This window comes from Pectinophora gossypiella, chromosome 3 (assembly GCF_024362695.1).
Source record: "Pectinophora gossypiella chromosome 3, ilPecGoss1.1, whole genome shotgun sequence".
NCBI classification, from domain to species: domain Eukaryota; kingdom Metazoa; phylum Arthropoda; class Insecta; order Lepidoptera; family Gelechiidae; genus Pectinophora; species Pectinophora gossypiella.
Window position 1 is genome coordinate 258,024 of NC_065406.1, and position 26,864 is coordinate 284,887.

The 26,864-nt window shown below is 45.8% G+C and overlaps 3 protein-coding genes across 5 annotated transcripts in view; 1 reads left to right on the top strand and 2 right to left on the bottom strand.

The window, feature by feature from the left end:
* LOC126382257 (protein crumbs) overlaps positions 1-21,292 on the top strand; it is a 56,238-nt gene extending 34,946 nt beyond the window's left edge. The window contains exons 17-45 of the mRNA XM_050032067.1: positions 3,594-3,701; positions 3,780-3,902; positions 3,979-4,127; positions 4,898-5,093; positions 5,666-5,855; positions 6,477-6,656; positions 6,944-7,166; positions 7,462-7,704; positions 8,110-8,322; positions 8,616-8,862; positions 8,930-9,098; positions 9,595-9,736; positions 10,375-10,467; positions 10,767-10,919; positions 11,170-11,468; positions 11,664-11,795; positions 11,892-12,100; positions 12,215-12,378; positions 12,708-12,794; positions 13,481-13,596; positions 13,822-13,966; positions 14,202-14,308; positions 14,393-14,586; positions 14,658-14,779; positions 14,861-15,011; positions 18,274-18,373; positions 18,740-18,956; positions 19,243-19,482; positions 19,791-21,292. Of these exons, the coding sequence (XP_049888024.1) occupies positions 3,594-3,701; positions 3,780-3,902; positions 3,979-4,127; positions 4,898-5,093; positions 5,666-5,855; positions 6,477-6,656; positions 6,944-7,166; positions 7,462-7,704; positions 8,110-8,322; positions 8,616-8,862; positions 8,930-9,098; positions 9,595-9,736; positions 10,375-10,467; positions 10,767-10,919; positions 11,170-11,468; positions 11,664-11,795; positions 11,892-12,100; positions 12,215-12,378; positions 12,708-12,794; positions 13,481-13,596; positions 13,822-13,966; positions 14,202-14,308; positions 14,393-14,586; positions 14,658-14,779; positions 14,861-15,011; positions 18,274-18,373; positions 18,740-18,956; positions 19,243-19,482 (4,712 nt within the window). The 3' untranslated portion in view covers positions 19,791-21,292. The remainder of the gene's footprint in view (positions 1-3,593; positions 3,702-3,779; positions 3,903-3,978; positions 4,128-4,897; positions 5,094-5,665; positions 5,856-6,476; positions 6,657-6,943; positions 7,167-7,461; positions 7,705-8,109; positions 8,323-8,615; positions 8,863-8,929; positions 9,099-9,594; positions 9,737-10,374; positions 10,468-10,766; positions 10,920-11,169; positions 11,469-11,663; positions 11,796-11,891; positions 12,101-12,214; positions 12,379-12,707; positions 12,795-13,480; positions 13,597-13,821; positions 13,967-14,201; positions 14,309-14,392; positions 14,587-14,657; positions 14,780-14,860; positions 15,012-18,273; positions 18,374-18,739; positions 18,957-19,242; positions 19,483-19,790) is intronic.
* On the bottom strand, positions 425-3,082 carry LOC126382210 (nitric oxide-associated protein 1). The gene is made up of 3 exons (XM_050031984.1): positions 2,077-3,082; positions 1,796-1,913; positions 425-1,713 (listed from the first exon to the last, which is right to left on the bottom strand). The coding sequence occupies exons 1-3, from the start codon at positions 2,934-2,936 to the stop codon at positions 520-522; spliced, it is 2,172 nt and encodes a 723-aa protein (XP_049887941.1). The 5' UTR covers positions 2,937-3,082; the 3' UTR covers positions 425-519.
* Positions 21,293-21,323: 31 nt separating the features above from the next.
* The window catches only part of LOC126382212 (protein FAM102A), an 86,021-nt gene continuing 80,480 nt past the window's right edge, over positions 21,324-26,864 (bottom strand). Inside the window, exons 9-13 of one of the 3 annotated variants that reach the window (XM_050031987.1) lie at positions 25,938-26,690; positions 24,230-24,365; positions 23,793-23,901; positions 22,725-22,842; positions 21,324-22,569 (exon numbers count right to left, since the gene is read on the bottom strand). In XM_050031987.1, coding sequence (XP_049887944.1) covers positions 22,566-22,569; positions 22,725-22,842; positions 23,793-23,901; positions 24,230-24,365; positions 25,938-26,690 — 1,120 coding nt within the window. In that variant the 3' untranslated portion in view covers positions 21,324-22,565. The other 2 variants (XM_050031986.1, XM_050031988.1) reach the window with 2 other exon arrangements.

Here is a 26,864-nt window from a genome sequence, read left to right on the forward strand (position 1 = left end):
TACATATACAAAATGCGTATTCAAATCTAGACGTCTCTGACATCTCGTAGAACTTTCTAAACTTATTTATTTCCACACCTTTTGCTTTGACACCAATACATTACACGCAGTATACAGCGATATCCATATACCTTTATGTTTTCCAACTATGTATTAATGTGTGTATATTTTAATGTTGTAAATGTGTATGTGTGTCGAAGGTTTTACCTAAATAAACTTTTTTATTATTATACATAAATACAGTAGTTTTTAAGTCTATACTTTGCCTCGTAGTCAAATTATACCATTAGATGATCAATTAAGGTTATGCTAGTTATTATACCGGTATGAAATGTAAGATACGGTAAAACGGTAGCGCAAGCTTAACCGATTTTATAGCCCTGATTATAAACATCAATTATACAAGTTTAAGTAAAATAACGTCTGTCGCTGTGTTTAAATTGTTTTAATACACTTCATACATTCTTTGTAATCAACATACATTACTATCACAATGCAAATGCACAATATAACTCGGATTTATCTATCGTCAGAGAATACTTTGCCAATCATGTAGGCAGGAGTATCGCGTAGTCTTTTCCCCTTCAAGGTGACAGCATACGGCAGTACGGAGGGGTACCGCCGGTGCAGGCCGCGCGCGCCCGGCGTCCACGCCGCCACGCGACACAGCGACCCCTTCTTGGCCGTCACCGACACCCACGCCACCGACGACAGCACTATATCACCACAACACCACTTTGGTCCTTCTCCTGGAAATTCCATTATATCTTCCTTTTTCTTCAATCCAGGCCAATTCTTGAGCCGCTCTGGCCCCCCCATAGGCACCGCAAACAACTCAGTGCCCAGAAACTTATCATACACCTCATCTGCATCCTCGGTCTTCGTCACAGTAATTGGTAAATTCTCCGAGCAGAATATTGTAAATCGACATGGATAAGAGCAGTCTATGTGGTCTATCCTGGCCAAACCTCCAATGAATAATGTATACCCTTTATGTAAGAAGTATGTTTGTGGCCTTATTACTTGTTTAGGTATGGTAGCCAGTAACTCTTCAGTGCTTAGCAAGGACAATATTTGATCTGGGTGTATGACGCCGGGAGTATCATAAAGCCAATTACTTTGAGCAAATAATTCATGTTTTTCATCTAACACCATTAAATTTTGTTTTTCCTTTTTTCCACCAAAAGCATCACAATGGCCTTGGGCATCTGAAAATGTTCTTCCAATGTGACCGATGAGAGCTGGTGCCTCTGGGTGTGGTCTGCCTCGTAGTTGGGCATTGCGAATCTCTTGCTCGACTTTTAATATTCTAGCTTCAGATTTGAGTCTTCGTGTTCTCTGTTGTATCTTCCAGCCAGAGGGCCTGTTGATTGGGAATTTCAAAAGGTTTAGGGTGGTGCCAGGCCACCGGCTGACTGTAGCTCTTTTGACAATGTCCACTGCGTGAACTTTGCAGTAATCTGATTGAAGTAAAGCATTGAATAAGGAACTCTTGCCGACGTTAGTACAGCCCACTAGGAACACGTCGCCTTTTGCCATCCAATACTTAAACATGGCAGAGATGAGATCCTCTACTCCGTAGCCAGTTTTGGCTGATATAAGCCCCACATATCTGATGTTGGCATCTGATAATTTTGTCTTGCTAAGTTCTATCATTAGAGATTCCTTGACTCTCTTTAAGTATCCATAACTGTCACCGGGAAGTAGGTCAACCTGAAAAACACATTAAGTGATTATATTTCAAGCTTTAAAGGTAAGACATAATTAATTTTGTAACTATTTTATTGTAACTTACCTTATTCCCAACAATGATGAGAGGCCTGTCAGTGCCGATGATGTCAACTATGCCGGGCCATATGGAGCATGGGTAGTCTAGCAGGTCTACCATTAGAACCACCAATGATTTCACATATCTGAAATGAATTTAAGATTACAGTTATATTATTTCACAATTTATTTGCAATATACAATTGAACATGTTAAAACAAAATAATAAGCAAAGACAAAGATAAAACTGTTACTGACTCATCTTTCTATAATCTATAATTAGACATAATAAAATCAATATTTAACTACCTGATAGACTGCAGCAGCTTTTCATATTCCTCTGGTTGCACACTCACATCCAGGGCAACATTGTACTCCTTGAGAAAGTGGCAGCGCTGGCACTCCATAGTCTTCAGCTCAATGTTAGTGCGGTGCTTGAAGATCTCACTGGGCAGGTACCCGGGGATGGCGGGGTCGCTGCAGTGCAGTAGTGCTCCACACCCACCACACGGCACATTGCTCACACCTGCACTTGGGTCAGGAGTGCCATATTTGTTTGACCACTCATCCGTTAAGTTATAATAATATTCTTGCTCCTCTGATTCTGTCATCTTACTATCATCAAAATGTTCATAGTTAACCATCCATTGATCAATGTGTGAGTGATCAAATTCAGATTTTGCATCTATAGTTTCTTTATTCTGAATAGTCTGGGTTGACTTTAATTCATCTTCGTTGATATCAACACGCGCCGTGTTACCGTAGGGCAACTGAAAAGTCGATTCAGGTTGACTTACTTTGCCGTCCTTGTTATCATCAGTTAACAGCCTATCTTTATCTACACAGTACCTCAGAGCGATCGGCAGAGGAGGCAGACTCTTATCTTGGTATTCTTTGGCCTGTACATGCTTAGCATCCTTGATGGTTTTGATAAAGTACTTAAAATAACCTAACTCTAGTTTCTCATGGTCCAAGTATGAGCTGAACGTTATTTTATCCTTATGTTCTTGTAAGAGCGTACTGAAATTTCCATTGTCCTGTGTTGTTTTTTTACCACTTTCTTTTATTTGGTCGCCGTTGATCGTTCTCGCGTGACAAATACGTTTGTTTGCCAATAATACACAACGCCTACGACATAACCTCAAAATGTTCTGCATTTGATAAGTCATGCTTGACGAATATTGTGTCTTTTCACTCTAATTGATTTATCATTTGCAATGTAATGTTAAGATGTACATATTTTATGTTACCATGATCTCAACAAAATAATTTCGTACGGGAAATAGGTCAAGCTGTCTGTTTGACAAATGCGCGACTTGACACTAACTAGTGCTGGCCAAAGCGGCCGATACTAAAAACCGGTTTTGTAACAATCGCATAGTTACCGGTTATATTGATGTTTATGGGAAAAGCAATTAGGGAATACTTATTGTAAATTATGAAATAATATTTTAATTAGTCATCTAGCGTATTCATTGCATTAGCTATTGTATTTGTGAAGAAGTGGCTATAATACAAAGGTCACCTTCGCTGTAGCGCTTGGAAGTAGGACAAGTTATTCTTTTTCATTTTATCTACTGGCGCCAAAGCAAGAACACACTTGAGTAAACTTTTGTTAAAATAAATGTGACTAATTTCTATGTTGAATGTAATTTAATTTAGGTTTAGTTTCTTTTTGTCAAATATCTTCTATAAATATTGCAAAATGTTGAAATTGAATAATTTGGCGATTATTTGGTTTTTTATATTTAAAGGTATGAGTTTTGTGAATAATTTTGTTTTGGAATAAATATGTGGTGGTTATAGATTTAAAAATATTGTTTCAGGACGATATTGTGAACTGGACATAGACGAGTGTATTTTGATGCCGAAGATATGTAACCAAGGAGTGTGTGTGAATGTCCCTGGCTCCTATCAGTGCTATTGTAAACCAGGTATGGTCCATAGTTACCAATATTTTTGAATATTATAAATGTTGTATTTGTAATTAATTGAATGTTCCTTGTGTATAGGCTATACGGGAGATAGTTGCGAACAAGACATCGACGAGTGTCTGTCGTCGCCGTGCAAAAACGGCGGCACCTGCCAGAACTTAGAGAACAATTACGAGTGCACCTGCATGGAGGGCTTTACCGGTTTGTTTACTGTCATTAGCCTGTCATTATGTGTAATTTGTGTAAGTGTATGGTAATGATATGTTATTGTTTGTAGGCAAGGACTGTTCGATCAACATAAACGAGTGTGAGACGAGCCCCTGCGCGGCGGGGTCGACGTGTGTGGACGGCATCGCGAGCTACTCGTGTGTCTGCCAGGACGGGCTCACCGGGCCCAATTGTGAAATCGACATCGACGACTGTGAGGTAACTCACTCACTACACTATAGATCATAGAAACAAGAGAGATGTGCCCCCAATACTAAATTACACGAGTCCGCTACATAGATTGACCAGCCGCTCATTGCGTAGTAAGACAAACGCTAGTTGTTACGCGATACCAAAGAAGTAAGAATGATGGGGAAAGTTTTATAATATGATCCTTGCTTCATATAATACGCTCGTTTTGTGCATATTTCGATCCCAACGGCTATGCTCCCGCGGCATATCTCTATACAACTGTACACTACACAATACATCTTGCACGAATTACTAAACTTAACATAGTAGTTAAGAAAATGCGTGTGAAACAATAATATACATTGTTTGCGCGTGAGACAGAGAGAAAGTTTTAAATTTGGAGTACGTCTATTGCCTATTATTAACACTTTTACGTTACTCTCAAACTATTTCGCAATTATATTCATTGTTTCATAAATAATACAATACAATAGTCGACCATTATGAACTCTGTACTAGTCGAGGTTACATATTATGTTGTAAAATGTAAATATTGACGACATAAATGATGCCTCAAATACAATGAGATACGCGACAGATTAATATGTTACTTAACTTTGGAACCAGTATTTCAATTAAACCTCGATAAATAAGACTGTGTCGGATTCAATTCCACAGTTGACAGGGACAATAGTCACAACATTTTTTATCGTGTCGTGTCTTCGTATTTCATTAGGTGTGTTCTGCGAAGCGTGTGTGTACAGTGTGTTTACCACAGTATCGTGTTTGCATTGCAGTCGCAGCCGTGCCGCAACGGCGGGCGCTGCGTGGACGCGCTGAACGGCTACACGTGCTCGTGCGCCGGCACCGGCTTCACGGGCGACGACTGCGGCGTCAACATCGACGAGTGCCTGTCGCAGCCCTGCCGCCACGGCGGCTCCTGCGTCGACGACGTCAACGACTACCACTGCAACTGCTACCCCGGATACACCGGTACACTCACTACTCACAGATAATTATTTACTGAAATACAAACTTAATTAACGCTATTACATATTTATTATAATAACTTAGTATATCCGGGTCCATGCCCTTCGTCGTCGTTTACAGCAATCATACATTTAATTCAACATATTTTAAATTACCCCATTTTCTTTGCTGCTTACACTCCTGTCTGAATCTGTAATTTATTCAGAATTTGTCATGAATGAAATATTTTTTTATTGACTTGTCAGTAAGTACATATAATAAGGTTCTTTTGAAACTCACTTTTTCAGTAAATGATATTGTGAATTATATGAAGAATACTCCTTAAAACGTAACATGGTTAGAGTAACATATCTTTCGTCTCTTTCGCGCTAGGCGAAGTACTATACATCTGTCTTGCTGTCAGTCTAACTATGCTGCGTTTTAACAGGTATGAACAGATATATTATTCTATTACCACCTATCACGTTGGTTTAACAGTAGACTCGGTGAGGTGTGGATACTTGGGTTATCTTGTGCCGAATGTACCTCTGACCATCGCAATTGGGGTATATTCGTGAGCCTCCGTGTCATGTTAGGTAAGAACTGCGAGCTGGACATAGACGAGTGCGAGAGCAACCCGTGCAAGTTCGGCGGCGTGTGCGTGCAGCGCAGCAACGCGTCGCTGTACCGCGCGGCGGGCGCGGCGCCGCTGCAGCTGGGCCCGCAGCCGCAGATGCTGCTGCCCAACGTCTTCTACCAACCCTTCTCCCTTGAAAACGCTAGCGGGTGCGCATTGCCAATATTGTTATTTATTTATTTATTATTTGGGAGATCAACAGCATTCATTTACTGACTAATAATTAAACTATTACTAGTTTTAGTGTCAAAGTCAATTATAGATCCCCGCAAATACTGACAACATAGAAGTAATCAAAGTAACATAAACAGCCTATATATGTCCCACTATCAGGCACATACTTCACTTCAATCAACCGGAAGGGTGTGGAGCACCAGGCTGCTCCAGTGCGGGTTGGCATTTGACCCAGCAGCCCGACACAACGGCTTATATTATTATCATCAATATGTTATTGCATAAAAATGTACAAGTGAATAGTATTTATTTATAATCGGAACATACCTTCATCGTGTCGTTTCAAAGAACGAATATTTTTAACTTGGCTTAAAGGTTGTGCAACTAGGCCACTAAATTAGAAAAGAAATAGACTAGGTAGGCTTGGGTTTTAATCCCTTGCCTTTCCGGAATTATAAATCGAAAATATTATTGAGTATATTTAAAAAATAAAACTGTCAAAAGTTACTTTTTAAAAAAGGCGGGAAATTGTAAACTTGCAAGTGACATGACAGTCGTTTGTAATTTATTATTTTTTGAATTGTGTACCCATTCAGTTTCGAGTGCGTGTGCGTGGCGGGCACGACGGGCGCGCGCTGCGAGGTGAACATCGACGAGTGCGCGGAGTCGCCCTGCGGACACGGCAAGTGCGTGGACGGCGTGGGCGGGTACACCTGCGAGTGCCTGCCCGGCTACGAGGGCGACCACTGCGAGATCGAGATCGACGAGTGTCTCCGGTCAGTACTACCATTTATAATCATAAAAAAATGTTTTTATCTGTCTTATAACATAAATAAGTCAATTAACGCCAGGTATAAGAAATTTATAGCATTTTTTTAAAAATCGCCTATACATACTTCCCATCGGATACAAGTCTCCCCTCAATCAACCGGTGACGGTATGGAGCTCCCTTCATAACGCTGTTCCACTGTGAGTTGGTGGTGTTATACGACTAGCAGCGAATAAGAAAGAAACGTTTAAGTGTAAGCAGGTGCATGTGAGTTACGAAGGTATCCCGTGGCAGGTACACGCCGTGCGCGCACGGGCGCTGCTTCGACGGGCGCGCGTCGTACTTCTGCGCGTGCGAGGCGGGCTGGGGCGGCCGCAACTGCAGCGTCGTGCTCACGGGCTGCCGCGGCCAGCCCTGCCGCAACAACGGCACCTGCCTGCCCTGGCTGCAGCAGGAGACCATGCACCGGTTCAACTGCTCCTGCGCGCCCGGGCACTACGGCACCACCTGCGAGAAGGTACCACAACTCAACAAACAGCTTGTTGCTATTTCCAGACTCCAATTTCTTTTTTAAATTTGTTATGTATCTACGTATACTCCTCGTTAGTTCGGTGTTCGAAGCGACTGTCAAGTTTAATAATAATAGAAACAATAACTCTGTATTCAAAATTAAGCCAGGATGATTACATTTTTCGTTCCATACCTTAATTACTTTCTGGTTTTGTATAAAAAACATTCTTGATAAATCCATAATTTATACCTACTAAATACCAATCTTCGGAAAGCGCCACTAATCCTTCTTCCAACCATAGATAACCACGATGTCTCTGGAAAAGAGCAGCTACGCCGAAGTAAACACCTCCCGAGAAGAAGGCTACGACATCTCGTTCCGGTTCAAGACGACCCTGGGCAACGGCCTGCTGGCCATGGGCCGCGGACTCACGTACTTCTTCCTCGAGCTCAGCAACGGACGACTGAACCTGCACTCCAGCCTGCTCAACAAGTGGGAGGGAGTCTTCATTGGATCGAACCTCAATGACAGTAATTGGCAAAAGGTCAGTTATTTTCTAATACAATATAAATATTGCACACAACGCTGGAGACAATCCGTGGGCCGCGGACTCCAGCCAATTATTGGCTCCAAAGGTTTATTTGTGGGTCTGTAGAAATAACGGGCGTGACTTTATGAAGGATAGAATAGAACTGAAGTACAATCAATAAGTGTTCTCCAGTTATCTTACATCCGAACTTTTTGATTCGGTTTGTAATGTTTTTATGGGTCATTATTATGGGCTGATGAACCGGTCGCCATATCATCTTAGTGTTAGTATTTAAACATCCTGTGGATTGCTGGCCGATTGCTGGTGACTCGTCGTGACTAATCCAGCCCTAGTTAGGAATTACTGACATGATTTGTCTGTGTTTTGGTCTCTAACGAGATGTTACTCTGCATCGTCCAGGTGTTCGTGACGATAAACTCGTCGCACCTGGTGCTGGCGGCCAACGAGGAGCAGACCATCTACCCGATCAGCCAGAACGAGGCGTACAACTCGTCGGTGACGTCATTCCCCAGCACGCGGCTCGGCACGGCCGGCTCCTCTTACGCCACGCTCACGCACGGACCCAACTTCTTCGTCGGCTGCTTCCAAGACGTAGTCGTCAATAACCAGTGGGTCAGTACATGTATCTTAGACCCCATCTCGATTTTATAAAACAGCGAAGGGTTATGGCTACTTTTATCGATAATTTATTGATTATTGATTATTATATATTTGCAATAATCTTGGGATTTTTGTCCACAACAATTAGCTTGAGACGTCTCATAAACGACACACATTTCGTCCGCCAAAACTTTGATTGAAGAGATAAAAGTTAAAACGAGTTTCATGCTCCACGGGGTATATCTTGATCCAAGTTATAAAACCAGAGCGGTGACCAAGGACTCCTCTATTGTAATCTCCGGCAGGTCCTCCCGGAGGAGTCCAACAGCACGGCGCCGGAGCTGGAGGAGGGCGCGGGGGGCGCGGGGGCGGCGGGCGAGGCGGGCGACGGCAGCGTGGCGCGCGCCGAGCTGGTGGGCGTGCGGCCGCACTGCCCGCGCACGCCGCAGTGCCAGCCCAGCCCCTGCCGCTCGGGCGGCGCCTGCGCCGACCACTGGACCAGCTTCGTGTGCACCTGCCCCCGCCCGTACCTCGGCACCACCTGCCAGTACAGTACGTATACCCTGCCGCAGGGCGCGAGCACCTGCGACCTCCCACACTAACGCCCGTTCTCCCGCAGACTACACGGCGGCGACGTTCGGGCACGAGGCGGCGCGGGCGCACAGCGTGGTGTCGGTGGAGGTGTTCGAGGCGGCGCGCCGCGCCGTGCACGCGGCGCTCGACATCTCCATGTTCATCCGCACGCGCAAACCCACCGGACAGATCTTCTACCTCGGCTCCGTGCCCAGGTACACACATACTCACGCTCGAAACCCCCTATGCCAAGCCCAGAAATATACATCTCCCTAGCATTATCCCATTTGTACAGTCCGCTTATCTAACCTGAATTAGACAGGTCTGGTGATGACAGCTATGATTTGACGAGGTGATTTTGAATTATTCTTATACAGAAGCGACTGCCAACCCAATAAAAACGAATTCCTTAACAAATTCGAAAATTATTGGTTTACACCCGTGCTTGATTCGAACCTGTGACTTCACAGTGAGAGTCAATGTCTTTTGCAACTAGGCAGAACCACAAAGTGATCAAAAGATAAATTCAGTCAGTCAATTTTTATGATGTGCCTTCTGTAACGGATAATCAGCTTATCGCTCATTACAGAAAATACAGTCTAGTTTTTTTATGACATGCCCTAAAAGGTACGCAGGTGAACTTATTTTGTCTTTTGTTCGGTCCATCAGAATAGCTACAGCTAGAACGAATTCATATATATTTCCCTATAGATACGGCCAGACGGACGAGACGCTGGTAGGCGCATCGCTGAAGGGCGGCGAGCTGCTGGTGCACCTGCGGTTCAACCAGACGCCCGAGGACTATACTGTGGGGGGGACGAGGCTCGACAACGGACACCTGCATCTCATTGAGGTACGACACAACATCAAAGACTCAATGAATCAAATACCACGACGTAACATAAGATCTACTATATAGTCGTGATTGGCAATATTCCAATTTGTGGTAGTCCATGCAAGAGTTGAGGTACATCCATCGCAAGATGAACTAATTCCCCACGCCTCATTGACTTTCTGTTAGATCAACGTGATAGGTGGTGAGCCGTATCGCCGTCTATAATGGTCGAGCCAAATATGTTGGTGAAAATTGCACGTAAGATGAATTGGTGCCAGTCCGGTACCGATGTTGAAATAACCACAGTTACTTGTAAATGCAAAGCTGAAGTGGCAGTTGGCAGGATACATAGCGAGGAGAACCGATGGCCGCTGGGGCGGAAAGGTTCTGGAGTGGCGACCACGTGTCGGACGACGCTCAGTGGGTAGACCCGCTACAAGGTGGACCGACGATCTGGTGAAGGTCGCGGGAAGCCGCTGGATGCGGGCAGCGCAGGACCGATCGTCGTGAAGATCTTTGGGGGAGGCCTATGCCCAGCAGTGGGCGTCATACGGCTGATGGTGACTTGTAAATGATGTATTTGCCAAAGGTGTTATAAAAACAAAACGGTAAATTTCAGTAGCAGTAATAAGATATGCTTGTATTGATTCTCGTAGGTGGTGCGAAACTCAACGCTCGTACAAGTAAAGCTGAACGGAACGGAATACTTCCGCAAATCTATATCTGCCGCCAAACAACTCGACGCTCAGGTAACTTATTACTTTAGTTGTTAAAGATAATACAAGTGAGAGGTCTATAAAAAGCTGAACTCTTTTCCCAATTAACTAGTTACAAGATAAGAATGGAATATATTACATACTGTTTCAATTAGTATTCTAGTACACCTGCGCAGGAGTTTGTTCAGTAAGTGAATTTCTAATCTGCGATACCGAAATGTCGAAAATGAGAATTAACTGAAATGAAGTTTTTCCTAGAATTTGTTTTGTAATCCAAGAGGATTTAAAAAATATAGCAGGGATTGTTGGTAATGAGTGTTGTACCCCCGCAGGTCCTGTACCTGGGCGGGCCGCCGCCGGCGCCGCTGCCCCCCGTGGAGCCGGCCGCGGCCGCCCTGTCCACCAGCACGGTAGCGCCCGCCTCCACCACGCCGCGCGAGCCTGACGACGCCGACTACTTCAAGGGCGTCATACAGGACGTCCAGGTACATATTATGTTTCCCCGCTGGCCATCTGTAGCTGGATGATATAATAATAGCGACTCTTTATCTTTTTTCAACCAATAATCCTATGTGGTGCACTCACATACCTGAAAAGTGACGCATTGTTCTGGTATGAAATGCCTTATGTAAAGATCAACCTCGCTATCTGTTTAGCACGGGACCGACGAACTTTCGAAGCAGTTTTTTGCGTCATAAATGTCATTGTACTCATGTGACACGTTCCCCGCGCCAGGTGTCCAACGGCGTGAACGTGACGGTGGTGCAGTTCTTCCCGCTGGAGGCGGCGGGGCTGGAGCTGCCGCCGCCGTTCGGGCGCGTGTCGCTGGAGCCGGCGGGCGTGCTGCGCGGGGTGGTGTCGGACGACGCGTGCGCCTCGCGGCCCTGCCACCACAACGCCAGCTGCCACCTCACCTGGAACGACTACAGCTGCGCCTGCCCGCGCGGGTACAAGGGCAAGCAGTGCACCGAGGTCGAGTTCTGCCAGCTGCAGGACTGCCCGCTCAACTCGCACTGCCGGAACCTGGACGGCGGGTACGGACTTGATTTGATTTTTAATTGATAGAAAATATATCGAACCGGATTTGGGACCGATCCAGAATTAAAAGTCTTGGTCTAGAGCGCCTGCTTCAATAGAACGCCGCTGCAGCAACGCGACTGTTTTAAAACTTTGAAAGGACAAATCTGTAATCTCATGATCCCAATACAAGTGTGTCGTGTATTCCATAGATACGAGTGCGTATCGAACGCGACGTTCGACGGCGTGAACACCACACTCAGCTACCGGCTGCGCGTGCCGCAGACCGTCGGCATCGCGGCCGACACGCTCGACCTGCCCGAGTCGCTCACCATCACGTACAGGTGGGTGTCTTATGTGGATACGGTTAACATTGTCCCCAGGCGAAGGTCGAAGTTACAGTGAAAAATGATAATGAAAAAATGTATTGAATGTTTCAGGAGCAAGATGGGCGGCACCTTGCTGCACGCGGAGAGCGCGGAGGGCGGGCGCTCGTCGTGGTTCAGCGTGGGGCTGTACCGCGAGCAGGTGGCCGTGCAGTGGCGGGTGGGCGGCGCCGCGCTGCCCGCGCTGCGGCGCCTGCGCCCGCGCAAAGACCACACGCACTGGACCACGCTGCGGCTGGCGCTGGCCAGGGGCTCCATACGCGGTGCGTGCTCGGGTCTCTCTTCCGGAAGAAACAACTAAAATCCCGCAACGTAATAATTACACGGAATTTCATGCTACGTAATGTTCACCCGTGGTATTTATTATTATCGTGCAGGCGTGTTCGTGGAGGCGGACGGGCACGAGGAGCCGGGCTTCACGGCGCCCATCGACGTGTCGGCGTGGCAGCAGCTCATGCTGTACGGCCAAATCCACCTGGGCGGGCTGCGCCCCGCCGCCCAGCACGCGACCACCACGCCGCCCACCACCACGGCTGTCACGGTACGCACACAACAGTATAACGCCAATCACACCCTGGATGCGCGTAGCACACATGCAGGAGGATGCGGATTATTGCGTACACGCAAGAACAATCCAAATCAAATCCCAACGCACGAGTTAAAATTCATCCAAAGTGCCGTACCGTAGTGCTATTTGTCAGTGCATTTGCATCTGTCATGTGGTCAGTATGTATTTTTTTAGCGGCTCCTTAATAACTGTGACATTAAGGTTGGCGAATTCGGCCTTCGGGCTTATAACTCTCCTCACCATACGATGAGTGAGGACGCCTGTAGTATAAACCATTACAATATGAGAAATTATTTTTCCAGGTGGAAGGCTCGACGGATCCTTCAGTCTGGGAATATACAGAGGGAGATGACTTAAGCACTGATAACCTCGCCGGCGAATATTTCAAGGTACGTTCATATTTACATCGCTTCTATCGCTAGCGTGTTCAACACAGATACTAGCGTAGATATTGAATGTCGACCATCACCTACTCAGTACTCAAACACGAATGTGTGTTTTGATCTCTTGCCTAACGACCTCCGTGGTCCAGTGGTTGAGCGTTGGGCTCATGATCCGGACGCACCGGGTTCGAATCCCTGTGGGGACATATCACAAAAATCACTTTGTAATCCCTAGTTTGGTTAGGTTAGAGGTTACAGGCTGATCACCTTAATGTCTGAAAGTAAGATGATCCGTGATTCAGAAGGCACATTAAGCCGTTGGTCCCGGTTACTACTTACTGATGTAAGTAAGTAGTCTTATAATGAGTCATGTCAGGGGCCTATGGCGAGTCAGTAATAACCCTGACACTAGGGTTGATGAGGTTGGTACTCCACCGCATAACCCACACGATAGAAGAATATATTTGTCTTTATTAAAATTCAACCCTGGTGGGTTGAAGAGGTTGGTACTCCACCTCACAACCCGCACGATAAGAAGAAGATCTCTTGCGCTGATTTGTCCATCAGCCGGTTCTAGACCGCTGTTGGATACATCATATGCGCAAACTATCTTCACCACTATCACGGAATGTGTCTGCGACCGTATTGTTGGTCGGCTGCGAGTATTGACCGCGCGTGTTGGTGTGGTGCAGGGCTGCATGGGCGCGGTGCACGTGGGCTCGCTGCTGCTGCCGTTCTTCACGGAGGAGCAGCTGTTCGTGGGCGCCGCCGCCGCGATGCTGGCCGCGCAGCCGCACTACGCGCTCACGTAACTATACATACACATTATACCAACATAAGATATTCAGGGTCCAATTGCAATGGACTATGATGACATGGTGGTGGAGCTGCAAAATTCCGCTAACTTTAGATTTTTTTGTAATCTTAGATCTAATCTTCTCTGTACATCACCATATTAAATTAATGTATTTTTGATTATATATAAATTCAAAGTTATCGATTTTTGAAGGATATTTGTACGTGTATCGCACAGGTCGGGGGCCCCGTGGGGAGCCAAGCAGGGCGTGGGCTGCGTGCTGTGCCTGGAGCAGGACTGCGCACGCGGCGGACACTGCGCGGACGTGCGCTCCTCCTACGCCTGCGCCTGTCCGCCCGGGTACTCCGGGGACTACTGCCAGGTACTAACAAATAACCGGGACAATAAAAAAAGTATAAGAGAGAGTAGTTGTGACGTCATTAATCAAATGTGGTCCAACAGACGTAATCATTGTTAAGTAATTCTTAATTCACATTCATAAGTATATCAAAAACAAAAGATACTATTGTTGTTTGATCGTACATTGGGGAGGTTTCTATTTGCAGGTTAGGATTTTATCATCTATGGCGCAGTCATTAATGTGATGTTGTGTTCAGGTGGACATAGACGAGTGCGCGTCGAACCAGTGCCAGAACGGCGCCACCTGCCAGGACGGCGTCGCCATGTACACCTGCCTGTGTCCCGAGGGCTTCGACGGGGAGCTGTGAGTACGGCCAGAATCCTTCGCACGGCCCATGCCATTTTTTGTTTTTTTTTATATATTAATCGTGAGACTGTGCGCGTACAGATGCGAGAACGACATCGACGAGTGCCTGTCGATGCCGTGCGAGAACGGCGGCACGTGCGTGGACCAGCGCGGCGGGTACACGTGCGCATGCGCCGCCGAGTGGCGCGGGCCGCGCTGCGGGACGCCGCGCACGCGCTCGTGCCTGCAGCAGCCCTGCGCGCCCGCGCGGGCGCGCTGCCTGCAGCAGCCGCCAGGTACGAGCGCGACCCGGGTGACACGCGCACCTGCCGCATTGGCGCCTGCATGATGTTCCGTCTCGTTTCAGACCCGCCGACGGGCAACAACTACACGTGCGAGTGTTTCGAAGGCTTCGAGGGCGTGCACTGCGAGGACGCCTTCTGCGAGGTGCGGCCCTGCAAGCACGGCAAATGCAACGTCGATGTTAAGGTACCACCGACTCGGTAAAAATAATCAGTAGGATTGTTATTGTATGAGACGGCCAGTAACACGTGGTGGTGTCCCCCGCAGCCGCCGGCGTGCGAGTGCGAGGAGGGCTACAGCGGGCGCTACTGCGAGACGGAGCGCGACGAGTGCCTGGAGGGCGGCGCCGCCGCCTGCCTGCACGGCGGCCGCTGCATCGACTCGCGCGGGACCTTCCTCTGCGACTGCACCAACACCGGTACGGAACACTATGTACACTTCTGGGGCATCTGGTGACCTCGAACACCATCGATAATGTCCACTGAAAAGAATACCAGGATTGATGAGGTCGGTCATTGAACCCACAACCCACGAGAGAAGCGAAAATAACTGCTCCTCTGCTGCTGCTGCTGCTGCTGCTGAGGTCCACCAAGTCAAAAAATTTATATTGAAATACAACATTGTATTTCCAAAGCGACCCCAAGTAAGCTAACTGCTATAAATTTCAATATGAAATGTTTTAACTAAAATTAGCACTTTGGCAGTGGTAGCCCAGTTGGTAAAACGCTTGCCTCTCGCTTTGAGGTCGCAGATTGAAATCCAGCACAGGCTTAAACCAATTATCGTATTCATGTTTGGATCATAAATGATTATAATCTGCACAACAGAAAACCATATGCATTTTCAGAAGTATATGATCTAACCTGTATTGGCTGGAATTCCCTTCGCGGGTTGAAAGGTCCGTCAGGCAGTCGCTTCTGTAAAAAACCGGACCTGCCAAATCTCCAGGTTAGGTAAGCGGACCCTGTAGAAATCGGCATTATGCAAGGGAGATGATTAGCACTTCCGAGTCCGTCTCGTCAAGTTTAAGGATGACCTAAGTCTCATGGTATCGCCACCTTATATGGAACGTTGGAACAATGCGACGTGACCTGTTAACTGATGACACAATCACAAGTACTCCCTCGCCGCGCTAATTGTTGTTTGTCACCATTCCCCACCGCCGTCGTATCTTATCTCTTATCAGTGCCGTCTCGCGATCTAATCCCGAAAATAAAAGATAACACGCTCAGCGGTGCTCAAACTTTCCAAAACGAAATATATTTTTATTTACTCAGGCTGATTGTAACTTTTAACAGCAATAACTATTTTCAATTCCGAAAAATATTGTATAAAAGTGTTCTGAAACATGTATATTGTGTGACGGAAGCAAAGGCGGAAGTTAGTTCAGTAAAGTTATTACATTATAAATTCATAGTAAATACGTTAATATTCCTGGCAAATACAGCATAGAATGCGTAAATAAAGCCAGCAGTCCAGCGATAATGTGTCACCGCGTACTGAGGAGATGACGAGCGGTGACGTCACGAGGTGCCCCAGTGTGGCGCTCACGCAGTTTGTGAATCACTAGCGGCCGAGGCGGGCGCAGCGGCCGCGGCCTGGTACCACAGTTCTCACACAGAAGTCCTGCGAAATGATCAGTGAAATGTGTTCAAATAAAATAAAATAATGTGGAATGTGACGTGGCTGTGTTGTGCGAGGATAGATGTTGTTTACACGCGGATAGTACAGTGGTGATGCCATGGTGACACAAGACATGTGGACAATACTGGTGGTTATCGCCGCGATAGGTAATGTCGTAATTGTTGTACAATATCTAGGACGATCCATGATAACGTGCTCCAATTTCTTATTATATTTGCTGACTTATAATTATAAATTGTATTGGTATAAATATGTTTATTGCTAGATTTTCTAGGTATCATTTTAGTCTAGAATAATGATCTAAAATTATTATTTTTTACTATAATTTTATTTTGGAGAGTATTTTTAATCGCTTCATTTAACATTCTATACCGATGATATTGACCTGTGACTATTGAAATATAATAACAATATTTACGACGAGAGTATTTTCCTCGTTGCAACGGGACTGGCGACGAGAGACGATCTTAAGGTCGGTTATCGCCTGCTTTCGCGATCGCATGTTTGGAATAGCGCACGCAGGTCGACCTTCACCATTGTGTCCAAACACGCGTGACTCCACACTTATGTTCCACGGAGTCAATGCATAAATTAGCAGTAGGAAAGCAAGCACCCGCTGATAAGAGATAAGATAATACTGTTGGAAATATGCGTCGCTGATACCTTGATTAGCTTGTCTAATACATTATTTTCTCTCAATTAGTAAAAAATGAGAACTTAATGAGTAATAATTCGATGAACAGGAAGATTTGCGGTTAGCGCAATGCGTCAAACAGGAGCTTACGTAGAAGGGTGTTGAAGGTTCAATGCGTTTCTAGTACATACTAGTGGATAGTGTTTATCCTGTCGTACTCGCAATCTCACTACCTTCCGTACATGTATGTCGCGGTTCGAATGTAGACTTCGCTGTTTTACAACGCCACTAGTGTTTGTCGTCACAGTTTTATAGACCAGCCAAGCGACATCATTCCATAAAACTGTTCATCGTGGTGTCATGTGCAAAACAACTAATGTTTTCTGGGAAACAGTAGGTACATTCCCAAAGGATTCTCTTAAAATGCATAAATGTTTTTGTCATAATTTTAATTATCATAATCCTTTTTGCATAACGTTTTTTAGCATAATAGTACTTTCCCATAATAACATCTAGGAATATTGGTTTATTAGGAATAACTTATTTTTGGAGTAATATTTTTTGGGCTAACAAATAGGTATCCATAGTTCTTTTTTAGAATAATAGTGTTTTGTCATAATTTTTACAAGGCATAACAGTAGATTAGGGTGCGGCGGGGGTGGCCCTTGGGCCACTCCTATGCCGCCAGCATGTTTATCTTACACTCAAAAGTGTACTGAATGATGACCAACAGCATGAAATAGTGTCAAATATTTTTTGAAAAAGTCACAATCATGAACCAAATGCAGCCAAGGAAAAAGTAAGTTTCGAAAATGTTCAAAGTTGTGCCAAAACTTTTCTTATTCATTATTGTCATTAATTATTATGCTTGTAGTAGTTATGAATTTCAAAATTATGCTTAAAAAGTTATGACAAATGAATACTATGCGTAACTAATAATAGGCCAAGTAACAGTATGCCATGGTAAATTATTACATAATTTTTTATGAGTAAATATAGAGAACCCATTCCCAAACCCCTTTGCAATACTTATTAGGAAGGACAACGGTGCCGATTCGTCCAACCACTAACTTAATTTTAACTTAATTCGACAGGACAAAGACTAGCTGTATCTCTTTCTTGCACGTATTGTAAGTGAAGGACGGCACTAGTTTAAGAGATGTCAAACTAAAATTAGGTTAAGTTTATGTCGGCCCGAGTAGACACCAAGTAAATTATTATTATTTATTTATTTATTAAGGTACATACAACATTACAGTACGGCCCAATGCGCTGTATGACGAGAAAACAATATACAAACTAATACAACAAAAATAAAAATTGAATGAAAAAGAAACAAAAAGAAAAATAAGACTATAAATGTATTGTTTGTAAGTAAAACGTGTGTGTGTGTGTGTTGCAGGATGGAAGGGCCTGCGTTGCGAGGTGGACGTGAACGAGTGCGCCGAGGGGCTGGTGCGCTGCGGGCCCGGCCAGTGCGTCAACCTCGACGGCGGGTACATGTTAGTATTACACTACCTTTATCATTCATTACGTTTCTTTTTCTTTTTGATTAGCTTTCTGCCCGCGACTATGTCCGCGTGGATTTCGAGCATCGCACACTTGAAAAAGTGTCCTGTACTCTTTCCTTTGTATCAAACAGCCTGATTTTATCGAAATTGGTTCAGTGGTTTAAGCGTGAAAAAGTAACAGGCGGACAGTTAGTTTCGCGTTTTATAATATTGTTTTATAATAGAACCATAACATTAATTTATTTGACAGTTGGAATCGTGTTTTGTTAGAACGTTTTAAAAGTAACTCTGTCTCGCAATAAATATAAGTGAAAGACGGAGTATTCTTTAAGCTGACAAACTATTTTGTGTTTCCAGCTGTCACTGCACGCCCGGGTTTTGCGGTAACGACTGCGCGCTGCAGGACCCGTGCCTGCAGCCCACGGAGGTGGTGGCGGGGGCGGGGGCGGGGGCGGGCGGCAACAGCACGGGCCCGTGCCTGCACGGCGGCCGCTGCGAGCAGCGCTGTGCACAACACACCGACTACGTGTGCCACTGCCAGGACGGCTGGGGAGGGAAGAACTGCTCGCAACAGGTAACATACACCAACTCATATCTGTTATAGTTATAGCTACTTAGATTAAATTGCGGCTTTTTTAGACGGTCTGTGTAACTATATAAAACTTTTAAAAACAAAAAACAGTTTTTGGGGTTGATTTGCTGTCGCAGGTGATGCTTAGGGCCTTTGGAGCCTAAAATCAATGATTTGCGCCCATGTTCAGTATTGCCTTCTGAAATGATACGTTACTGTTACGAGTATGTTTGTCAAAATTAAAAATTGACAAAACTTGATGAAACTATAAACGATGTGTTGGTGTCAGAGCGTGGCGGAGGGCTCGGCGGGGTCGGGCGACAACGCGACGTCCATCCTGATCGGCGTGGGCGCGGCGCTGCTGGCGCTGGGCGTGCTGGGCGCGGGCGTGGCGGCGCTGGGCGCGCAGGCGCGGCGCAAGCGCGCCACGCGCGGCACGTACTCGCCCTCGGGCCAGGAGTACTGCAACCCGCGCGCCGAGATGATGCACCACGCGCTCAAGCCGCCGCCCGAGGAGAGGCTCATATAGGTGCGCCGCGCGTACGACGCGTTTACTGCCAACACCTTACCTCAAAAGTGCTCTCTTAAACTATTTTTTTTAACTCGAGTCCGTAATATGACTATTAGTCCCATCTCTAGAGTAACTAGTTGTGCCGTGTGCGAACGTTCCTTTTGAGTAGTTCCGTGTGAGGTGGGCTCGTCATTATACTGACTCGAATAAAAAAACGAGAGTAAACTTTGAATCCTTTCAAGTCTTGATATGCTAGTTATTTTGAGACGGGGTACGTTACATTCATGTAATGAAACTGATTTTAAATGGTTTGTCGTCTATTCCAGAATAACGCGGCTGCCAGAAGACAGACGCTAACATGAACAAACATAACACATTTTAACATGAGACTCGTCGCATATCAACCAAATGTGTGTGTGTATGTGTGTGTGTATCTGTGTGAGAATTGTACCTGTGCGCGTTTATATGACGACATTTGTTGTGAATGCTGTGTGAACGTCGAGTGAGAGAGTTATTTAATTCCTAGTTATAAGATTAGTATTAAGCTTTTAATAATCATGTACTTAAGCAGTGATAACTCCTATAATTTTTATAAATATATTATATTAATAAGCATTTTATACGAATTATGAATGAGCTCACTGCGATCGTCAACATTCCACCCGCGAGGGGATTTACATTTTATATTATGACAAATTATAAACTATTATTGTAGGCCTAAGTTAAGTAGACTCTTAGAATTAAATGAAACGAGTATTATAATACAATGTAGCAATTGAGATGAAATGTACCAATTTATAGCGTCGTGCCTAAGCTTGAAACTTTTGTATGTCGACGTGAGATTTTAAACAAATTGTATTTAATTCGATAAGTATTATTACGTAGTTTGAGTCCTGATGGCAGATATAAGAAGAAATGAAATAGTCTGAGTCGGTATATACGGGGAGTGGTTTAGTATAGCCCCGCGCAGCTGTACTGTAGCGGCGGCCGGTACTGCGTAGCCGGACCTCTGTACAATCTAACTTATATTCATGTCTATATAGTTGTATGTAGTCATCGGCTCAATCAGACCCGCTGGTGCGTCTTAGTTTAAGGTGTAAATGTAAGTGGTAATAAAAGCGTGCAAGATTCTAAATTACTTGGTAGTGGAGGCGTACCTCGCCCGCGGCGCCCGGCCGGCCCGCAGGGCGGCGGGCCGCGGCGACCCGTCCGTGCCTTAACGACAAGTCTGTATATTGTACTTATACATTTGTAAACGATAATAATTACTCTAAGTTAATCTGATCACTGGACTAACTAGAATTAGTACATGTAGTGTAAGTGTACAGTAGTGTACGAGTAATGTTCAATCAGTGTTCATGTAACAGAGTGTAGGGGCTAGTACTTACTATAACGGAACCAGTATCGTTGTTCTTACTCGCTAAACTTGCAGACATTCCAACTTGCACTATCATTTATTTTTTGTTATTTCTTAGATCTCTTATAAAATTGCTGTTATAATTTCTTTGTTTGTAGCAGCCAATATTATAAATTGTGATATTTTCAGTTTTGTGTAGCAATAAAAGAAATAAGAATACGTATTTATACTGCGATTATAATTTGTTTTTATATGAATATGATATTTGGATGTAACGTAAGAGATAACTATATAAATGATGTATCAGGATATGGCAGCGCCCCGCGCCCCGCGCCCTCGTCACAAAGGGCCCGCGCGGGGGACGCCGCAAGCAATGTTACCGTCCACTGTAAGCGTAGTTCGACAAGCATTTGTGTGTTATTGCACGTCGCCTATTGGCGTTCTACTCAATAAATGGACTTCAACGGCGAACATTTCTTTAATTTACAATAAAACCACTGCATAGTTCTAAACACGTCCTTTATTCAAATACTGTACAGGCTGTATTAAAGACTATGATACAATAACAACGCGTGTGCACGCACCGCGACACCTGCTCCGCATCACATCACATTTCATGCGCGCTCATCTGCCGCTGGGTGGTGTTCAGAGCGCTGGACGTCAACATCATTAGTGGCACCGCAAAAATATCCCAGCTTGCAAATATGCCTGGTAGCATACACTGGTTGGAGCCGGATTGTTGCAATAAGCTGCCACTAGTGACATTGAGCTCCGTCGCTGTGGACCCCCGACGCCGCCGGCGCCGCAGCCCCAGGGCGGGCCGCGGCCGCGCTGGCTTCCAACGCAAAGGAATGACTTAGATTAAACCTCCTCGCACTATTGAATACCTACATTTTGAAACGTTTCCTCCACCTCGGTGGACACGCCTTTGGCACCACGCTATAAACAATGTTCATTCTCACAGAAAATATAATATATGGAGGGATTTGGAAGATTTTGTTTAGTAATAATTTATACGGGCGATTATTGGACACCAAGTACAATGGTGATATCGCATTCATTCCGGCGAGCGACGTCGCCAACATAATTAATGGTATACAATAATAATATTATTAATAAAAGTCACGCGAATCGCAGTCTTGTGTGGGGCACACACTGACATAGCACCAGTAATGTGAGCACTTCATTGCATACTAAAGTGAATAAAACTGGAGAGGAGACGTTTGACAGGAAGAACACGAGGTAAGACTACATCAAAAGTGGAGGAAGTACAGACGCTACGCAAAATATAGGAACATTCAGTCGTCGTGTAGGTCGTCATACATTAGAAAAGAACTACTTACAGTAAAAATATAAACATTGTAAATCATAAACTGCACGGGTCGAACCCGTACAACTGCCGCCGAACGATAATAATCAACATTATTTAAGTTACACATTGTAAAACAATTACTTTATGGCATAATTTATATTATAATAAAAACAATAAATATGCATTGTTTTGTCATCCGCATCGGGACCGAACACTACAGTAGGCGGGGCGGCGCGGGCCGCCGCCGCCGCTTCAGGTAATATGTCAGGTAGGTCGCGAATCTCGTGTAATACTGTCCGCATCAACATCACAATGGCCGCCTCCGTCCGCAATAAATATAATTACAATGGGCTACATGTGGGCCGCGCCGCGCACGAGGCGCCGCCGCCGCTATACTACGCCGGCCATGGCTGCGCTCTCTCACGCCGTTGGCTACCTGCAACAACATTATACATTTTATTACGTCCACACTGATTGATACAAAAAGGTTTCATTTTCATTTAAAATTTTAGTTCAAATTTCCTGAACAAAAACAAAGCCATCATAATAGTATTGCAATATATGTGGTGTAAGCGCTGGCAGTATACGTGCCTGTTGTCGTGCGGCTGCAGCACGACGCGCTGGTAGTCGCGGCGCGCGGTCTGCTGCCGCTGCCGACTGCCCAGCTCCGCCGTGCCGTCGCGCGTGATGAACAGCTGCAGCCCCGACGCTGCAACCAACAACATTATTACAAGCGTCTACTAAATAAAAAAAAGTTATCAAGTAGCCGCTTCTGCTTATGATCTAGATAATTGAATTCATTATCCATAGTCATAGTACCCGCCAGTCATAGGATGGGTGACCACAAAAAAAAAAGTTTTCATCTCGAGCTCCTCCGTGCTTCGGAAGGCACGTTAAGCCATTGGTCCCGGCTGCATTAGCAGTCGTTAATAACCACCAATCCGCACTGGGCCCGCGTGATGGTTTAAGGCCCGATCTCCCTATCCATCCATAGGGAAGGCCCGTGCCCCAGCAGTGGGGACGTTAATGGGCTGAAGATGATGATGATGACATAGTACTTACAGGTTTTTAACCTGTATTGGACTGTGTTTGCCTTCGCGGGTTGTAAGACAGTCAGTCGCTTCTGTGAAAAACCTGTCGAATCTTCAGGTTAGGTTAGCGGACCCCGTGAACACGGGATAACGCTAGGGAGATAATGAGTACTTGCGGAGGCTTTTAAATGTTTAGGATAATCTTCAAGACCTACGTTAGTTTTATTTCTTCACCCCCTCTTTAAAAGGGTTGGGGGCAGATTTCAAAAAAAATATGCATGTTAGTCACAAATTGTCCGCATACCAACTTTTAGCTTTCTACCTTTTCCATACCAACTTTCACCCCCGATTTTAGGGAAGTGGGGTGTTAGAAAGAGACAAAAAGTACAGTAAAGTATGTCACTCTCTATCCCTTCAACTATCTCCATTTAAATAATCACATCAATTCGTCGCTCCGTTTTACCGTTAAAGACGGACAAACAAATAGCCAGACGCACACTTTCCCATTTATAATATTAGTAAGAATTGCGGCGAATCATATATTCGGTGAAGTCAATATCTGGGCAATGGGCACTCCAAAGTATTAATTGGTCGTCTAGTTCAATAGACATTAGTAAGTAGCACTCACTTTCGGCGGAGTCCTCGACGGCCTTTTTAAGGTCTGTGGAGGCGAGGATCTCGTCGATCAGAGAGTCCGGATTGACCCGCGTGTTCTCCACGCGACACGAGCCCACGTGCTGGAAACGTACACCAATAACATTATTACATAATTTATTTCATTCAATCTGTACTCATGACTTCATCCTGCAATAGTCTTGTAGATTGTTGAATTGTGTAAAAAAATCGATCTAATTTATCCTATATGATCCCACTGCCAGATAAGGTTCTCCCATTTTTTTCGGTCTTGTGTATTTTTTGGAGCAAGAACCCTAATGCCTAATCAAAGAGCAGATTCGTAACAGTAGAACCACTTTTTCATTTTACGTCTTCCGGCTGATTTCATTACAATAAATCAGTCTTTCTTCCAATAAAGTAATGATGTATGTAAGAGGGAGCAGTGTGTACCTGGTTGTCATCCGGCGGCGGCTGCGGCGGCGGTTGCGGCGGCGGCGGGCGCTTGCGGCGCTCCAGCGCGGCGCGGGCGCGCTCCAGCGAGCCCGACTCCGACGCCGACGTCGTCAGCGACCCCGACGACGGGTTCCTACACATAATATACACTTCAGTTAACAAGCCCCTATATAGCGTCTGCAACTCAGCGACAACAGCAAATTAACCAAACCCGTGACAAACCACCGTATACAACAATATCAAAGAAAAATTATGCTTCAATAAATATAGAATGATGAGAACAACAGCAGCATAAGACAGATATATAGCGTACAGCTGTTACTATATCTTTATCCTGCTATCATTTTAATAATGCCATATTTAAATGAAGTATATAAGTGTACAAATGCGGGTCCAATATAGGTACATTATTGACCTGATGATTGTCTGACTGTTGACTGTTTTAAGCTTGGTTTTTGGTCATCTCACTTCACACCCAAGCTTCACACTGTTAATATTACGCATAAACCACCATGCATAGCGGATATAAAGCTGCAATAACGACACATGCTTATTATATAACGATAAATCACATTTTCACCTCTCCAGCTCGAAAACGTGCTTTTCCCGCGTAAAAACAGTGAAGAAAAGTGCCTCGTATTCAATAGACAAAGTAACCTCTTAATTTTATATTCGGATTTTCCTATAAGAAAAGGCAAGGGAACATAGCCATACAGCGTGACCTGCAGTATAAACTCTTATTTTGTATTACATTTATTGAAATATATTCTTTTGCAACAATGTATTCTTTTTATACAAATTTACTTATAAAAAAATACTCTTAAATACTTAAAACTAAATGTATAAAACAAAATGCCGGGAATCAAATGTCGAATGTGAACAGGTTTCTAATGCTGTAATTAGCTAGGTATAACCTATAAAAGTTTTCTCGCTGGTAGAGGAGAAAAGTTATATGTTTGACACGAATACACGAGTAGACGTTCGTTTCATTTGTTAAATTTCTTACTACGCTCAGTATTCTAGGCTACTTCGCTAGTTCGAAATTTAAACTCGTCACTCGCGCAAAACGTACCATTCCACTCTTGTATAACTATTTCCAACTCCAATTCCATGCCGGCATGAGTAAAGCATCCGCAAAATAGTTAGAAAAGCTCAGGTATATAAATACCATGCATGTGAAAAAGGAAAGAAAACGTTTTAAAAATAACTAAAATATATTTGGTAATGTAAATCTTAAGCATTAAATAACCGAATAATTTTAAAATATCCTTAAAGATAACCTTCAACCTACAAAAAAGCGCTGACTACAATGAACGTTCGCAACATCGACACGGGACAACATCTAATACAACAGCGGTCGAGCCGCCTCGGACACGCGGGGTCAATTATGCAATGCTTCTGTTGCCCAGGACGCGTGTTACAGGCGATGGGTGCAAGCGGTTAGAGGCGCGTGGTGTCCGAGGCGGCGGGCGCTCGTTACTGCGTGGGCCACTGACGGCGCGTGGCTGGCGCGGCGCGGCAGCGAGCCGTCGCGGGCGCCGCACGCGCAGCACTCGCCCGGGGGCTCCGGCCGCCTACAACAGCGCCCACACACACCCGGTTAGTACGCCCCACCAAGACCGCCCGTGCCACCAGCACTAACAGACAACAGAAGGGAGAGGACAGAACAGAAGAGGACAGGACGCAGGCGCCGGGCGGCACTCACCGCGCGCGCTCCGTGTAGCTGTGCCGCAGCCGCGGGGGCTCCGCCCCCGGGCCACGCCCCCGCCGTAACGCCAGCCCGTTCTCGCGCGGCTCGTCCTTGGGCGTGGACGTGTACACGCACTCCTTGTCCAGCGCCTGGTTGGAGAGGCTGCGGAAGCGGTGGCGCACGTCGATGCGGTCGTCGGAGCCCGCGTCCAGCTCGGGGTCCGAGGGGATGCAGTAGAACTCGTCCTCGATGCAGCCCGACAGCCTCGTCGCCGTCGACACGAGCGAGCTCTTGCGGTGCGCGAGCGGCGTCAGGAACGGGAAGTTGTTGAATAGCTCCTCGTTCTTCTTGTTCTTCTCCACGAGCGCCGGGATCGTGTTAAGCGACTTCTGCTTGAAGATGTGAAAATTGGTCAGCGGCTGCACGGCGGCGCTAATCATGATCGCGGCCGCCTTGCGCTTCTTATCGAAGTATGTGGGCATCGCGAACGAGTCGTGGCCGTTCTCTATGAGCGTGGCGTCCGGCGTCTTATACTCGGGCGAGGCGGGCGAGGCGGGCGGCGGGGGGCGCGGGATGAGGTCGGGCGGGCCATTGAGCGTGCAGTCGGGCGTGAGGTAGCGGCTGAGGTCGGCGTCGGCCGCGCCGCCCGCGCCGACCGCGCCGACGGCCGCGGTGACGCTGCGCTGCAGCAGCAGCCGCGCGCGGCGGCCGCCCGCGGCGGGCGCGTACAGCGCGCAACTCACCGTCGTGGTGCGCTCTAAGCGGACACTGGGGGCGGGGCGAGGGGGGGAGAAAACAAAAGTAAATTAATAAAGCAATACAGTGGCGAACCGAACGAACGAAACTGAAAAAAGGGAAAGTTAGTGCGTGACACGGATCTGTTAGGCCGAAGCGGCCGGCGGGCGGCGGTCGATACCCTGCCCAGTACACGTCCTTCATTCC